The sequence below is a fragment of the Telmatherina bonti genome (assembly GCF_933228915.1).
Source record: "Telmatherina bonti genome assembly, chromosome: 14".
Taxonomy (NCBI): Eukaryota; Metazoa; Chordata; class Actinopteri; order Atheriniformes; family Telmatherinidae; genus Telmatherina; species Telmatherina bonti.
The window spans coordinates 24,010,367-24,027,578 of record NC_136612.1 but is presented as its reverse complement, the minus strand read 5'-3'; the positions used below and the strand labels follow the sequence as shown (position 1 = coordinate 24,027,578).

Here is a 17,212-nt window from a genome sequence, read left to right as displayed (position 1 = left end):
AAAGAAATGATGAGATATAAAAGGAAGGATTATAGTATGACTTAGCTAGTCGTTGGGTAATATTAAAGTGAAAAAAGGGAAAACATTCACTTAAGGAAATAAACTTGATTGCATCATATTGATTTTTGTTTCTGCTAAAACGTAGGTATAGTCAGTCAAATATAAAAAACACTGTTATCAGAGCTGTGTCTGCAGCCCTAAATTATGCCAGGAGTTCTGTTATTTTTGCCTGTTTTGTGTCATATTTGAGGTGGCACAAGTGTGTATTCAACAAATATTTATTATTAGTACTTTTATCATTTCAACTTCTGCTGCTGTTTCTAATCTTTTTATGTTTTCATTTTGGTCCTATACATAAAACGGCAGTGTTTCAATCTTTTTAAATTTATTTGTGGAAATTCTGCACATTTAATGGTTTTATTATTGTCCAATTGGAGAAAAAAAAATTCTTAGCAATATCCTGCATTTCCATTATTTTGTGTAGATTACAATCAATAAGACCAAGCTCATATTAGATCCCATTATATAATTCCTTTTTTGTGTGTGAGTCGACTAACATCAAAGGTCTCTTGTTCTGTGCTCCGATAACCATGTAATCCCCTCACTGTGACTCTCACATGATGAAAAAATCTCAGGCCTCTCAGCGCCCTCAGGCTGAACACAGCATGACACCCCACCTCAGCTCACACACTCCTCTGTACTACTGCTAATACTCCCCTAATGTTCTACTTCATTTTGTGCTGTTCAGAGCAGCTGAAGGCACACAGAACATCATCTCCATTTATTTCTCAATATGCAGAAATATTTGGCAATAAAGGGGATTCCTTGGCCGTGGATGAGAAGAGACACAACGGAGAATGAGTCCAGCCCACTCATACCAAAAGTAAGTCTTTAAACTTCATTCAAAATGTTGTTTCCTTGTGAAGTTGAATGTTTAGGTTAATATGCTTCTGCATTTATGTGTGTTTAAAGGATGGAGCAACAAAACATGGTGATGAGGAGCTTGGCCATGTCACTGCTGATTACCAAACAGGGGCAGACAAGGGACACCACCAAAATAACCCCACAAAGATGCAATCCCACTGCAGTTATTCTTTCATGGACTATTTCCTTAAATATTTTCTGTTCCTGTGCAACCTGGTCTTCACAGTTCTGGGCCTGCTGATTCTTGGTGTAGGGATGTGGGGCCTCATCAGCAAAGAATCTTTTGCCCAGGAGAAGATTGGCAGCATTGGCACTGACCCGATGCTAGTGCTTATGACCATGGGATTTCTGCTCACTTTGCTCTGCCTGACCGGGTGTGTAGGCGCCTTGAGAGAGAACAGCTTCTTACTGAAAGTGTTCTCGGCCACAGTTTTGGCGCTAATCGCAGTTCAGTTGCTGGTTGCCATCATGGCCTACAGCATGCAAGATCAGATTGGAGACTACTTGCGCTCAGGCATGTTAGCCGCCATGGCACACTATCAAGATGATCTGGATCTAAGGTTCATCACGGACGAGATTCAATTGAATCTTCAGTGCTGTGGGGCAGATAACTACCGTGACTGGGAGATCAATATGTAAGTGAAGTGGGACTGAAATAATAATTCATTATGTATTAATCTTTTTAAAGAGTGCAAATAAAGGTTTTCCTGGACTTTTATCCCTCTCTTTCCTCAGACACTACAACTGCTCAGCCCCAGGAGTGCTGGCCTGTGGTGTCCCTGCAACATGCTGCGTGGATCCTTTGGAGAACGGCACAGTGTGGAACTCTCAGTGTGGAGTTGGAGCCCAGCGGCTTGATGAGTTCACTGCTCAAAGTGTGATCTTCCTGGGTGGCTGTCTGGGGGGGATTTCTCGTTGGATCGAACAGAATGAGAGTGTGATTGGAATAGCTGGAATAGTACTGGTTGGGGTCCAGATTATGGCTGTGTTTATCACCACACGGTTACTAGAAAGCATCCGCTGGCATAAAATTCACTCGGCACAGATTTATGAAGACAGCAGCAGCACACAATGACACAAGACCTGGTTGTTACTTTTTAACTTCAGCCATTGTTTATCTGAGATCATTCATTTTGACCAGAAATGCTCAATTAAAAAAAAAAAAAAAAAAAAAAAAAAAAAAGAATTACCTGTTCACGAAAGATAACAATTTAAAAAAATGACTGGGGAGGGGCCAAAAGCAAAAGGGAAAATACTTATTCACTTAACTTATAAACCAAGAAATATTCAACAAAAGAAATCTTTTTTTGTTTGTTTGTTTAGCCCTTTAACAAACTGAAAATATAAACAAAAGTCATTTGCATAAAGTACCGGTGTGTGTGGTATATTATTGTATTGCATGTCAAAATTATTGTTGTACAAGAGGTATTCACCAGGAAATAGAAGACAAGTATCATACTTTATGTAAAAGGGTTTTGAGAAAGGTTTTCCCCACATGGTTACTGCATGTATCAGCTATAACACACTAGGCATTAAGGGGTTAATATTCATTTAAATAAAATACCTTGTTTAAAATCTTATGGGTATGACTTACACCATTGTTGTGCTTTAAGAATTCTGATGTAAAACATTTCTTTTTTTTTTTCGTTTTTTTTTTAATCAGCAAGTTGAAAAGACAATAATCTGTTTCACAGAACTTATTTGAAGATTGCATTTTCCATTTGGATTTCTGATACAAAGTAACTGAAGGTTAAGTAATGTGTTGACAGTTCTTAGGTGCACTATACACTGTATTCCCTTTTTTTCCCAGCTGCATCAAATGTTTAAGTATTTATTATATTTCAACTACTAAATTCAGAGCTTAGAATGATGAATTCTTCATGGAATATTTGAAAAAAAGGCAAAAAGTTTTTCAGTATAATCTCTCCAAAACAGTGAGCATGCTATAATATAAAAGCTAGAAAGAGAAAGACTTCTGATGACGATACAATGTGATGTTTCCCAAAGTGTTTATGTTAAAAGCAATTTAAGGCTGTGCATTAGAAAGGCTGAGAAAAACTGCTCACATAAACTCGCATGACTGGTTGCATGACTGATCAGTTCTTTTTCTTTACAGACAATTAACATGGTCGTAATTAATGATGCAGGAATAAAACAACTTTTATAGAATTGTTGAAGGTTATTTTTTTTTCTTTGTGGCAAAGGCAACTGGTTGAGTGTGGCATCCTCAAAGATATTCTGTTTCCAGTCTGTAGCACTGTGTGTTACAACCATGTGGCTTATAGTCTATTGCTGTCACCTACTGGCAACACAATGCCACAGCGTAATCACGCATCACTAGTCAGCAGAAACTAGTTGATGCATATTTTCCAATCTTCCAGCTCATTTTGTAGCTTGATAGATAACTTTTCAGTTTCAGTGTGTCAAAGAAGGGACTGGTTTGCAAGATAGCACTTCAAAAGAAAGAATTCACCTCAAAGACACAAAAGAAGTGCGAGATAGTTGTACCAGCTTAGAGAATTCACTTGAGAAGTACATGACTCAATCAATGAAGTTATATTTTGAAAGTATATATGACAGAAGCTGTGGCGCACACATGTAGAATGTCCCATTGTAAAAACATTTTAGGTTTTGATTTAAGCTAATATGAGCAAACAAGATACTGTATGCTCATTCATTTACTTTAAAGCAGCGTGAATACAGTTTGTTGACAGGTTTTGCTTGTCTCTAATTGTGGTAATAAAAATTTAAATATGATTTAAATCATATATATTATAAAGACAAGTCCTTTTTTTACTTGTTTTCTTTTTTTTCTTTTGTTTTAACGCAATTCAAAGAATGTTAAATCCAGATAAATGAAACAAAACCAAATTTTATATAGTTCAGTTTGACAAAGCATATAAAGAAACAGTCTGAAATTGCTTTAAAAATTCTAAGCTTTATTCTAGGTTTCATTAAATGTATAAAAAACGTTGCTGACAGTTGTGCAGAATCTCCTGCTGGCTCAGTTCCAGCTTCCACTGCAGCCTCAGGCAATGACACAAGAACATAGTCAGCCTCAGTGTTTATGGGCATGGAAATGGCAGCCTGAGACTCTCATGAAAATAGACTTACAATACAAAATGTCTTAGACAAACAACAGCATTCACAATATATTACACAGACATTACATTTCACTTGTTGGGGTTTGCCATATAAAAGAAGCCAGGGTTGATGACTGTTTTAACTTATTATTGTAATTACATGCCATATTAGTTCCCTTTGTGCATACAGAAAGAATTTCACTTGGATGAAGAGACTCAGATGATGCCGTATTGAGCAAGCTCGTGAAGCTCTAGATGGCTGTATTGTTCCCATGGGCAAATAACATTAAAATCTGAGAGAAAAGAGATGGTGATTATTAGAAAATGAAACAGTTTGACATAAATATGCAAATCTATTAGAGATGAATTAAGTGTTATAATTCTGCTTACCCATGCCAAGGCCTTCCATTCCAGGGATATCCTCTCCAAAGCTGGTGAATTAAAAAAACAAAAAGATTTTATGTTTGAAAGTTGTAGTTTAGTTTGATTTTTTTTTTTTTTTTTTTTTTTTTTTTCGGGCAAATATGGATGATTTTCATGATATGGCTTATTAGAGAGGGACATACCCAATAACTCCCCTCTTAGGAGGCTTGCTCTTAAATTGGCGGGTGTTCCTCTGTTTGAACTTGGGTGGGCCCTGGGAGCCAGGGCCAGTGGCTCTGAGGGGAGCTTTGCCGCCAGTCTTTGCTTCAGGCTTGGCAACTTCCAGATTCATGCTTCTGCTGCTTCAACTATTTTAGGACATCCCCAGACCCACATTAGATAAAGAAGAAAAGAGAGAAAATAATTACACAAACTATAAAAAGGCAGAAGAACTTAATAACCCTGCACCACTACAAACCTCTGTATACTTGGTTGTAATTTTCTTGAACATGCTAAACCAACATGATATTATGTTTTCTTATGAATTACTCAGCAGATGGGTAGAAAATATGTATTAAAAAAATGCACTCATGTATAGCCTGCAAATGCTCCTACAGTCTCATGCTCATGTTACTAATCAAGGCTCCATAATATATTTAATCTTCAAAGCAGCATCATAATCAGATTACTCTTACATATAGAAAAGCTAACTTAAAAATAGTTCATAAAGCATCCAATTACACCTACTTTATTTTGTTTTGTTTTTTAAAAGATGATAGCTGTAAAATGAATATTTGTAAAACCAGTAAAAATGAGAAGATCCAGGTGTAATACACAACATTTCAAAGAAAGTATTTGCATATAATGTGAACTATCAAGTTGTTAAAGTACTTATATGATGTTTAGTTTCAAATATAGAAAAACATCTGAGCTATTAATTCTTTACTAACTAATGTATGCTTTCTAGTTATTGTAATCATCACTACATATTGACATTCACTAAAATATATATCATGGACATTCACAAATAAAAATCAATTAATTTCTTTTTGGTTTTTTTTTTTTTATCAAGTAAACTGATATCTACATTTTATTTTAAAAAAAATAAATAAAAAAATAAAAACATTAAACTAAGCAATACTAAATTAATTTTTTTTTAATATATCTAAAATTAAAGTTAAAATTAAAGAAAAGAAAAAAAAGAAAAGTTTGTTAGTTTGCAGATACTCACCGCCTGTGTCCTTTTCTCTCCCTACTGATGGTGCTGCTAAGATCTCGGTTGATGTCAAGTGATGTGTTGTACTATATGAAGCCCTTTTATACAGTTCAGACTCTTAGAAGATTAACTTCCAAGCAGCCAGTAGAGAGGTGTCATCACTTTTGTACCTACATCATGTACAGGAGGTACGTTGTATGTAGGACAGTATGTTCATGACGTACAGGCTGACAGCCATTTTTGGAGACATCAGATTCGTAATCCTTAAAAGAGACACAACACAACAGATAAATGCTAACATTTTTTAAATGAAGTCATTCGGATATTTGGACAGGATCATAGAAGTGTACAATGAGAGGATTGACAGAGATTTTGTTCAAACATTTCCCATGATCCTCAGTGTCCTCCCATCACCTGAGTATGTTACAGAACACCTGCTGCTGAGAATGTAAGTGTGTGATCTCAGGACATTATTCATTCATCAGCAGTCTCTCAGCTTGAAGTGCATTATAGCTGGTAATCCATTACATCCCTCCACACACACATAAACACACACCTGGTTCATTCATGTGATGACTGAGTCCAGCTTCTCTGTAATCTGCACAGCTCAGACACATGCACATCTACCAAGCACATGTGTGGACTCAAGGCTCTCTCTCTCTCTCTCTCTCTCTCTCACAAAGACACTAATTCAGCAGATATGCTTCTCACAAGACTGTGTGTCAGGTTATAGAATCGGCTAAATCCTATAACCTTTTACATCTTTTTATGGCGATAAACTGATATTTGGTGCAGGATAACAAGCTGCTGAAAACATGAATGTTATGTGCCAAATCTGGAACATCTGTTTTCAGCATTAACTTTCATATATACACATGGAGAAACTTTATGTTTTTCATTTCTTTGTTGGACAGCTTATGACAGAGTTTATCATTTGAAATGGTGTTGAACTATTTAAATCAAGCCAGATATTTATCCTTTTCTAATGAAGAAATACCTCAAAGATTTTAAAAAAAATTAAAAAATTAAAAAAAATTGTTATTATCATGCAAAAATGTTCATATTTTGTGAGATTTTAAGAAACTTGTGGAGTCAAGTTGTCAGCTAGTGATTCAGTCAGATCCCATTTAACTGACTATGCATGTTGCATCAGAGCCAAACAAGTGTCTCTTAGTTACTGATCATTGATCATCATTGGTCATTTTTATCTTCATGTTGTTAGACTCATTGGAAACCATAGGTCTAACCCACATATTTGAAATTTTATGTTATTTTGTTACCATTTACAGGTGAATCCAGCTTGGAAATAGTGTACCTCTAACCTATTATAAAGGTCAGCAGCAGGCAGCAGGTTATAAATATAGTATCACTACTTTAATGATCAATATTTATTTCATTCATATTTTTATAGCAATTTTTTTTCACCTCCTTTCAAATCGCATACATTTAGTGGGTAATTATGAAAACAAACTCAACCTAGCATTACTTGGATGTTTACAATAACACTGATGTAGGATATTGTATAATAAAGCAAGTACAGAAAATGGTTTGATGGACAGTATATTTGCACTTTGGAAACAGAAGCTGCCGTCACTCCGTTCACTTGAAGTTACTTAGATGTTGTATACTAGAAAAGACCTCTGATAGGTCTGACTTATTTAATTTGATTGTGAAAAAGATCATTCAGATCTGTTACCAAAGAAGAAGCTTTAATCTAAAACCAATTCGTTACTGCCCTCTAGTGGTGACAGGAAGGCGTATGGTTTCCTCTCGAGCAGAGATCGTTTCTAATCAAGATGCCATCCTAAGTGCAAAATAATTACGCCATCCGGGATCCGGTGTGAAGTATATCCTCTTGGTATATTCATTTATTAAGTTATATTAATAGTACACAACTTAAAGGTGGATTAGAATTAGGGTTCTACTCCAAACCTGTGTCACAGAGAAAGGAGTAAGACGCCAATATATTTTTCCATTTTTGAAAGACAATACAGAGAGAGACCTCTTTTGCCCCTGTGTTTGCATCCGTATGACGGTTTCTCACTGTCCCACGTGTGATTTTATGTGTTCATTTTAAACACTCTGTCATGGGGAAGGGTAGGAAGAACAAAATAAAGGAATCGGATCAACAAGCTGGCAAGGCTGGACAACATCCTGGGTAATGTAAATATAGCGATCTATAGTATAAATAACTGCTACCTGAGCTAGCTAGCAACTACAGCTAGCCATTAGCTCTGCAAGTCAGTTCAGTCATTAAAATGAAACTATTTCTTAAAATATGTTTAAATTATTTTTGTAGGCAAGTATATGTGGCTGCTAATAACTTTTACTTCATTTCTACTCTCCCGCATCATGTCTTTATTGTAATATCTCAGTACAAAGAAGTTTAAGGGAGACTTTAAACCTAAGAAACCAAAACAGGAGGAGCACCTCACACACATCCCCTTCAGGCTCAGAGAGATCATGAAGAGCAAAGATAGAATGAAGTCTGGATCTTTGGGGACCAAAAAGTTAAAGAAAGGTGAGAACAAAAGTCACATTACGTCCACGGGACTCATTTCGTTTACAGCTTGAAATGTTCTTTCGTTTACAGCTTGAAATGTTCTGCATTTCTGTGTCCAGCCATCTCCTCTCAGTGTAAGCCAGACGACTCCATGCATGAAGACATACCTGTTCCACATTTCAAGAGGGGGAAGCAAGAAAGCGAGAAAGCATATATACAGCGTATGGAGAACGAGACCAAACACATCCTCTTCCTCACGAAGAACCAAGTGGACAGAAAGCCTGAGCTGGACGCTGATAAACAAGAGAAGCCTGTAGACAAAGGCAAGTCTGACAAGAAGAAGGAGTAAGTATGCTGTTGATTCATCCAAAATGATGTTTATGCTACAGACTGTATTCCCTGACTGCCACTGACTTCCCTCCATATTTATTATTTATCTCTATATTCAGCTCTGTGTCTGCTACATCACAAACATTAAACATATTAACTGTTCTAATTATTCTGGACAGTATATTATGTAATAGTTGCAGTGAAAAAGGCATTAAAGGAAGTTTTGAGTGAGAACACTACAGCTGACTATAGATACCAAAAATAGCTTTAATTGGATGTCAGCCTATATATTGGATGCATATTACCTTTTTTGTGTGTTTGTTGTGGTTTGTCTGTTTTTTTATAGCAATATATTGTTATAAGTTTGTTTTGTTTTTTGTTTTTTTTAATGGACAGAAAAAAGGACAAAACCAAAACAGCCTTCAGATCCATACTGATCACACAAAGGAGAAATTTTAAGATAAATTATGTTTAACTGTTGAGTGTATTTCTGCAAAAGTATAGTGAAACATTGTTTTCAACCAGCACAGATCATGCTGCTGCAGTCACAGTGATAAATATTTAGGCCGCATCGATTTGTGTTCATTTGACTCATGTCAAGCTTTGGTGTAGTTTGCATCAATTCATTCTGCCTCAATGCAAATCTTCAGATGTTTCTATGTTGGTAATAAATCAGTTCAGAGGATCAGAAGTCAATGTTTGCAACTTTGTTCTTAATGTTCAGGGCATCTAGTAAAGATTAGATGACTCAGTTTATTGCATTTTTTCTGGACTCCAGATGGACACTTAAAGAAATCAGTGCAACTTTTATGGGCAATCCTTGTTGAGAAGAAATTTCTGTTGATAAAGATAAAGAAAAGCGGTCATATTCTGCACAGTGAGATCTTATAGGAGGACTAAACGTTTGTAGATGCTCTCAGAGAGGCACCACCCAAAAACACCTAATTTGCCATCCATCTTGCATCTTAACTGTAATCTGCTCCACCAAGTAAAGGCCAGCTGGAGTAAGACTATTGTCTTATCTCTTTCTCTTTTTTTTTTATTTCTTTCTTTTCTTATCCTTATCTGATAATGTCCTCCTTTACTGAATCAGCCATGATGCATGTTCAGAATGGCCAGTGTGTTTATATAACATCACTGAAGCACACTGTATAGCAAATACAAAAATATCAATGCACAAAAGGAAGAAAACACTAAAGATGATAACACATTAAAGAGTAAAAACGAAACAAAATCAATAGAATAAAAGCCTCACCACACTACTGGGTAAAACTTAAAATCCGTTGTTAATAAATATTAATGTAAATTATAAATTTTTTATGCTTTTATTCAACATAATTTGCATTTATTGTCTTGCTACAGGTATGATAAAATGAGGCTAAACAAGCTGCAGCTAAAAAAGCTGGACAAACAAGAAGCCAAAATTGAAAAAGAGATGTTTGTAGGTAAGGCAAGCATGTGTTTCATGATAAAGCAGTAGCTAGCACCAAAACATTAATAGTGACCAACACAAAGGAGTCATTTTTCATTACTGTATGTTCATTCATATTGCTGTTTTTGGCTGCAGTTTATCAGAAAGGTATTGTGTCCAGGACCTTAATTTACATACTTCCTGTATCAGAATAGGGCTACACGGTGGTTAGCACTGTGGTCTCACAGCAAGACGGTCGCTGGATCGATCATTGGCTGGGGCGAGGTTTGGACAGTGGCCTTTCTGCGTGGAGTTTGCATGTTCTCCCCATGTATGCATGGGTTCTCTCCGGGTACTCTGGCTTCCTCCCAAAGACCAAAGACATGCACGTTAGGTTATTTGGTTACTCTAAATTGCCCTTAGGAGTGAGTGTGAGCGTGAGTGGTTGTTTGTCTCTGTGTGGTCCTGCGATGGACTGGCCAGCTGTCCAGGGTGTACCCTGTCTTAGGCTCCAGCTTCCCCGCGACCCTTAATCGGATTAAGCGGTTAGGAAAATGAATGAATGAATGTATCAGAATAATATATTCATCAGCGAGTAAAAGTAGATATAAAGATTACAGAGGTTTATTCCTGTTTCTCTGTGTTAAATTAGCTGCTTTCATACCGAAGGAGCTAACGGCTGTTAGCTGAACCAAATCACTGTAACTGTTTTATAAAGTGAAAATATGCTATCCCTGGACTGAGTTTATTATATGTCAAGCTGTTCCAAAGTTGCTACAAGCACTTAATACAGGCATGCAAACATACTAAGGTTTGCTAATTGTGATTCTTTTTACATAAATAATGGTGTTTTGTAGACTATGTTCCCTTTGGTGAAGTGACTTTGGCCCCACCATCACTGAGTGCCAAACCCAAGAAAGCTGTGGAAAAATCTCAGGTAACCTTCCTGTGCACTGACCAGTTTCTATCTATGTTTGATGCTTTAGTTAGTGGTTAACCGTACTTTTTGTCTACTTGTCACTGTAGAAGGCATCAAAGGACCTGCTTCTCAACTCTCTGCTGGGTCACACCGTAGCCTCCACAGCCAAGCCCTCCATGGCCCGGCAGAGGCTCATGGAGGAGGAGAGGCAGCGAGCTGTACAGGCCTACCGTCAGCTGAAGAAACAGAAACAGCAGCAGCATGAGGCCAGGACTTCCAGTCTGGGAAAACTCACAAACACAGAGTGATGTCACACGTCACTTAAATGAAGGACGACTTTTAGCTGCAGACTTTAAGCTGCAGACTTTTAGCTGGAGTGATCACTGCTCCAAGCAGTGATGTGCAGAAACGGCGGGTTGCGTTATTTTTGATGTGTCTGGTGGGAATCACAGTTAAGATAACTTTCAGAGGATCAATGATAGTAAAAAAAATAAAAAAGTAGTGAAAAGTTGTAAAAGATATTTACCTGAAACCATCGTGATGACATCTCTGCCTCTGGAAAACATCCACACAAGGAAGCCTTTGTTGCAACCATGGTGGATGTTGACTTTTCATGGGCTCATTTTCATTTACAATGTTTTCATACATGTTTTGGTCAATGCAACGGTTTAATCCGTGATGTAAAAAGGACTAAATGATAAAAGGTTATTTGAACTGAAAGGTCATCCTGGAATTGTTCTGGATTTGAGGTCCCACTAGATGGCAGTCCTCCTGCTGCGTTTATGTTTGTGTGGCCATTACATAAAAGTGTATTATGTTCTTATATAAGCAGATAAATTTCTCCTTTTCTTTACTAAATACAGTTTTTTAATGCTTCAGAAGTTGAAACAATCACGTCACCTCCATGCATCCTGAGTTGCTGTTTTCAGGCCTGTGCAAGCAGTGATCATATGATTTTCTTTCAGTCTGTGGTTTGAATCTTTGTGTCATTTTGGCAAGAAAGTAACTTACACATTTTTTTCTTCTATAAGTTTGAATCTTACAATAAATAAATCACATTAGCCCTTTCAGGTGCGAGGCTTCCATGAAAGCCTGGCAAAGCTGTTTACATTTGTAATCCTTTAAAGGTTTACCCTCAACAAGGTCTTTGTTGAATATCGGCTTTTCTACAAATAAAGATGTGTTCTTTGATATCTTGATCATCCAAAGCAGCTTGGGTCTAAAAATAAAAACATGCTTTTGTTTTGTTTTTTTGAGAGGATGTTGCCATGCTAATATAAATATCTATTATCTACTTTGTGGGTTTGGTCTGTTTAATCAGCTAACTTGGTAAGACTAATTAATGGCCCTATCTGTTTGTCCTGTGAGTGTTGTCACAGTGACAGGAAAATGCACTAAGTGGGGACAGCTGCATGTGAATAGGAGTGCTGACTCCCATGAGCTGAGCACATCCACTACTGGTCATGTGTACAGGACAGCTGCTTATGTGTTCAGGGGGTTTACAGTTCCTGCGTGTGCTGTTTTGGATTCCAGCTCTTGCCACTGACCAGGCTTTAACATATAATAAATCCCAAAAAATCCCCAGCGCTGATTTATGTCTTTATATATTGGAAAACAGAGCAGTCTCACTTGCAGAATAAGACTGGTAACATCCAGAAAAATGCCCCCTGCATCAAACACAATGTTATCTTAACTGAAAACTGACAGCGACTAAAGAAGATGGACATTTGCTATAAAATAAAAGAATCTAACTGATCAGTGTTTGAAGTATGTATTTGAAAGTCTGCACACATTTTCCTATTGTGTTTTTATGATCAGGTTGCTTGATGTGGGGTGTGTTGCACCCTATGCATCACCTCTTACATTTATGTCTGGAATCAAGTGGTGCAAACTGGATGCATAGAAAAACAAATTTTCAATCACACTCAGGCTTTGTTGTACAATTTAGCACGGCTTGATTTCCACTTCATGATTAATTTCTTCTCCAAGCGAGTGCTCCTGGGTGCTGACAGTGTAAGGTGGTGGGAGTCATTTGGAGGGAGCAAACTCAGCCTGCTGCTAGGCAGCCACAGCTCCCTCTGAAGCTCTTTAATTTTATGTACTTGTGTGTCAAAATTTGAGAGACAAATTACATGGAAATATTTAAAGTTGTCCATGTAGAGGTGGACAACTCATTGTTAGTCAAAGCAGGTGTAAATGCTTATTTGTTTAAAGCATTTTCCAGCAACAGTACAAACCAAATATGAATGTATTAGTGCACACTTAGTTGTTCTAAGGTTGCCGTATCCCTAAACCCATTCAACTAAAAGCACATAGTTGGAATTTAGGATTTAAGTCTGCACCACAACAAGATAATGTGAATCTTTGTACCATCTAAAATAGTTCTCTTGCTTGAAGTGACAGCATGGGGCACCAGATGGGACTTATCAGGACAGCATATGTAAATATCTGCTCCAACTAGAACAGTAATCCTGGGGACACTTCCTTTTTTAGTATCCCACTGCCAGTTCCCTTGTGAGTTCTTATCTTTCACAGGGCAGAGAGTCAACATCCACACAGGATGAAAGTGGTGTTTATAGGTTTAATAACTTAGAATTTACACCTTTACATGTGACTTTTTGAGAAACCAAGGCCTCAAAAATCATGGCTTTTCAGGGAAAATGTTAATCACAGCAAAAAAAAAAACATAAGTGTGTTATTCAGTAGTAAACAGATTAAACAAATTCCAGGTTGCAAGGTTTTAAAAAGAAAATATTTGTAGTTAAATTACAACTAAATAAATTGCAGTTATTTACACAGCAAACAACTTAATCTGCTAAATGTGTTGTCCACTGTTTTACTATGGTGACACAAACCACAGTCCTAAGGAAGAAGGCACAATTTTAGTTAGCTGATAAAGGAATTACCAGATAAGTAAAGCTACAATCGATGCTGTTTGTTTTTTTATTATCATACAGTATAAAGAGCTTAGAGAAAACAGCACAGCATGAAACAGAAAAAGCTGAAGCACATGTCCGTCACGTAAATGTTTGTAGGTCTGACGTGTGTTTTTGATCTTAGATGCTACCATTCATCCACTTGTAGTAGTGTCAGGAAAAAACAGTTATACTGAGGTTGTCTTCTGTTGAAGCAGGATTATCATAGATGGCCTTATTTCTGAGACTTGTGTAAAGAGAGCAGGTAGTGTGCAAGTGTCAGAGAATTTGTAAGAAAAGATGAATCATATTATTGCATTCTGCTGAAAAACATCCTCCTAAGGAAGAAAATGGGTGATTCATAATCAGTCTGAAAACGAAGCCCTGGTAGAAATTCATTTCACAAACAGTTAACTGTGTCGGCCAACCTAAGACTTTCCTTGAGATGCTAAGGACTCGACAGAGTGAGACAGAGAGCTTCTTCCACTTCCTGGATTCAAAGATGGAGCAGCTGTGGCTCTTGGAATCATCACGCATTGGTCCGTCTGTGGAAATACACATAGCAGTGACTACTGTACATGTGGTTTAAAGACATTTTTTGTTCTATGGAATAACATGAACTAACCTTCGTCAGACCTTTGGCAATTAAGGCTATTTCTGTTGGCTGGTACACACAACTTCGTAGCTGACCATTGTAAACCCCATACGGAGACACTGGCTTTGTGGTTTCTGGTAAACACAGTTGGCGGTTAAATGAAAGAATAGCTTGTAATAAGTTAAGTTTGACATATTTAATCAGTTTATCTTTTAAGTTTATACTTATATATGACAGCTACAAAAACTGAAAAAGCGCATTTTTTATACATGTGTATACTTCAACACTCTTTAAAGCAACTACATGGCATCATTATTCATATTTTTGTTGCAGAAAGCATGAATGCAATCTGAACTGTTCAGTTAAAACATTTTGCTTTCATTGGTTTTCTTGTTGCACATATTGTAGAGCTTCCCGACGTCTGATTGAAACTCTGTTGTTAACTCATAGAGAGGTGATGTAGTCCAACAAAAATGCTATACCTGCTGGTGCTTCATCCATAGAAAAAGCTTTATTCTCCATGAAGCCTTTCTGTTGTGCTGGTTCCGGCTCTTTCAGGATGTTGTCGTACACCAGGCTTCTTGCAGGATAAACATTCTCTCCGTCATGGGGTTCCTCCTGGTGTGGGTCTTCTTGTGTCAGTAAGCAAATTTCTGGGATTGTGTAGAAGAATAGGAACACCCAGGCATTCGACACCACGGCCACCGCCAGAGTAGGATCATCCCAGCTGAGATTACCAACCATTTGGTTTCCGTAGAGGTACATAACAATCCAGGCTACCCAAATAGCTGTAGTGAACAGGCCCGTGACCAGAATGAAAGCTCCATCTCTGCGCCACTGCTTGTGCTTGTGTGTCAGTGAAGGGAAAGGCATCAACACGACAGCGAGCAGCAGAACCATTACGTAGATGAGGGCCATTACAAAGTCCTGGTTAGCAATGGTGCAAGACAGGTCAGGGACAATAACTTCCTCAGATGAGCTCCTGGCTACAGTGATTACGAGCCATTCTGTGTTGATGATAACCTCAACAAGCCAGAGACTCACAGCTCCCAGCCATAACATCCAGCTCCTGGGTCCATGGCCTCTCCGTTGCAGCAGGGCTAGCCACAGCCCATGCATCACCAGGCAAGCTAGGCAGCCTGCAAATAGAACTCCAAACAGGAACCTCCGAGCAGCACAACTTGTGGGGTACCGGCCCACAATAAATGCAAAAGTCAGTCCAAACAGTCCCAGTGTGAAGACTAGAATGCTGGCCTGTAGAGCCACCATACCTTTTCTCTTCTTGTCCGTCACAAACGGTAAGGAGGCCATGAGAACGATAAATAGGACAAAGGAGGTCACCACACCAGTAGCAGCAATTGCCTCCACCACAACTCCCCACAGCGTGGTCAGGTCACACAGGTTGTAATATATGGAACTGATACTGGAACCACACCCTTTTGGAGCTTTAGTTGGATCCATCGCTTCACTGCAGGTTTTTTGCTTAAATGCTGCAACACAAATAGATTACTTGAACATGAATACAAACTTTATAGCATCGCTGATCATATACAAGCAAATTTACATGTATCTGTAAAACATGCAAAGCAAAACACTTCGGTGTTCATAACACAGTAATTAAACAATGCATGCACACACTGGGCTGACTCAGTGGAAGCAAAGAACAAAACCACTCTCAGTTGGTGAACTCTTGCTGTCAAATTGTTAACATAAATCTAATTAAGTCTCAGAAGAATCCAGGGATTACACATTGTTTCTCCCCCAGGCTTTAATTAGGCTAAAAGATGGTGTCATTCTGTGGTGACTTTTACTTACAACTACCGTTTAATTATAACAATTTAACATTGTTCAACCATATTCCCACCCAACACCGTTGCTCCACCACTTTTATTTTGCATTTATATGATTTAATGGTAATATTAAGTAAACTTTTTTCTTTTTTTTTTTACTGTTATTTGTTCGTTGAGAAGTTTAGTATCAAAGACAATTTCTGTCTTTGAAATGATGTATTATATAAAAATGTAGACCTACTTTTATTACCTTTCTATTGGGCTAAATATGTTTTATTGTTCTGCAAATATAATGACTAAAGTGTTTTTTCTATTCTCTGTTGATGAAAATCGTGAAAACTTCATATAACTGGATGAAAACTCCTCCGGTTTTGAGCCCAAGGAATGTATATGTTCATTTAAAGAACTAAACAGTGACAATAAGTTAAAAAAAAAAAAAACCCACTGGCATTAGGATTGTCATGTTGAGAAATAGAAAAGCAGGGTTTTCTTACCTGCTAGTCGCCTCTCCTGTAGCTACCTCAGGTAGATTCTCTCCAACTCCAGACAAGAAACAAACGTGTTGGGTTTTTTTGTTTGTTTGTTTGTTTTTGTTTTTTTTTTAACCGAAATATCCTGCCTTTTCTTTTGTATTTCACACCTAATACACCTCTCGACTATTATCTGAGAGTTCAAGTGCAGCCTACTTTTATTAGGGTTTTCGGGCAGGGTCGCGAGCAGCACTCCATTCCTCCGTCCCTCCTCCTCGGCTAGTCATCCATACTATTATGAACCATTGGACTCCATAAAGTGGCAGCAAACAGGTTTGTAGCCGACAAGACTGAGTTCTAACTCTGCCTCTTTATCCAACCTCTATGGCGTCTGCAGCTTTGCATATTCCGTGAGATTAGCACCCGGCCTACTTATTTGTTTGAGGCAACTTAAAGCAAACAATGGGACCACTCACCTCACAAGTGGACATTTACACTTTCATGTGGGCTACAGGTCTTTGATTTGGGTTCTTACTCGATTGTCATGTAAAAACAACTGATGCTCAAGGTCAAGTGATTTGATCAGTTTTTCTTTTTTTACAAACATAATTAGCTTTATTCCATTGGAAAAAAAAAGTTTAGTTTAAGATTATTTTATTTTTTATTGCCATTAAGTGCTCACTAAAGAATGTC

General features: G+C 37.6%; 4 protein-coding genes across 4 annotated transcripts; 2 read left to right on the top strand and 2 right to left on the bottom strand.

Moving 5' to 3' along the window:
• Positions 1-793: 793 nt before the first annotated feature.
• tspan10 (tetraspanin 10) lies at positions 794-1,999 on the top strand (the record flags this gene model as incomplete). Its single annotated transcript, XM_079253081.1, has 3 exons — positions 794-883; positions 973-1,559; positions 1,660-1,999. 3 exons carry the CDS (start codon positions 794-796, stop codon positions 1,997-1,999), a joined length of 1,017 nt encoding a protein of 338 aa, XP_079109207.1.
• A 2,224-nt stretch (positions 2,000-4,223) lies between these two features.
• LOC306765163 (retinal cone rhodopsin-sensitive cGMP 3',5'-cyclic phosphodiesterase subunit gamma-like) lies at positions 4,224-4,722 on the bottom strand (the record flags this gene model as incomplete). The annotated part of the gene is made up of 3 exons (XM_079252532.1): positions 4,224-4,300; positions 4,398-4,438; positions 4,574-4,722. 3 exons carry the CDS (start codon positions 4,720-4,722, stop codon positions 4,224-4,226), a joined length of 267 nt encoding a protein of 88 aa, XP_079108658.1.
• Positions 4,723-7,630: 2,908 nt separating this feature from the next.
• On the top strand, positions 7,631-12,421 carry ccdc137 (coiled-coil domain containing 137). Its single transcript, XM_079252907.1, has 6 exons — positions 7,631-7,744; positions 7,962-8,107; positions 8,209-8,434; positions 9,782-9,864; positions 10,688-10,767; positions 10,857-12,421. Exons 1-6 carry the CDS (start codon positions 7,674-7,676, stop codon positions 11,055-11,057), a joined length of 807 nt encoding a protein of 268 aa, XP_079109033.1. The 5' UTR covers positions 7,631-7,673; the 3' UTR covers positions 11,058-12,421.
• Positions 12,422-14,092: 1,671 nt separating this feature from the next.
• On the bottom strand, positions 14,093-15,720 carry LOC306765598 (G-protein coupled receptor family C group 5 member C-like; the record flags this gene model as incomplete). The annotated part of the gene is made up of 3 exons (XM_079253080.1): positions 14,093-14,209; positions 14,290-14,393; positions 14,742-15,720. 3 exons carry the CDS (start codon positions 15,718-15,720, stop codon positions 14,093-14,095), a joined length of 1,200 nt encoding a protein of 399 aa, XP_079109206.1.
• Between the last annotated feature and the right edge of the window lie 1,492 nt (positions 15,721-17,212).

Coding starts and splice junctions, on each gene's coding strand:
- ccdc137 (XM_079252907.1), top strand. CDS start 7,674: ATGGGGAAGGGTAGGAAGAACAAAATAAAGGAATCGGATCAACAAGCT. Junction 8,435..9,781: donor AAGTCTGACAAGAAGAAGGA/GTAAGTATGCTG, acceptor GTCTTGCTACAG/GTATGATAAAATGAGGCTAA. Junction 9,865..10,687: donor TGAAAAAGAGATGTTTGTAG/GTAAGGCAAGCA, acceptor GGTGTTTTGTAG/ACTATGTTCCCTTTGGTGAA.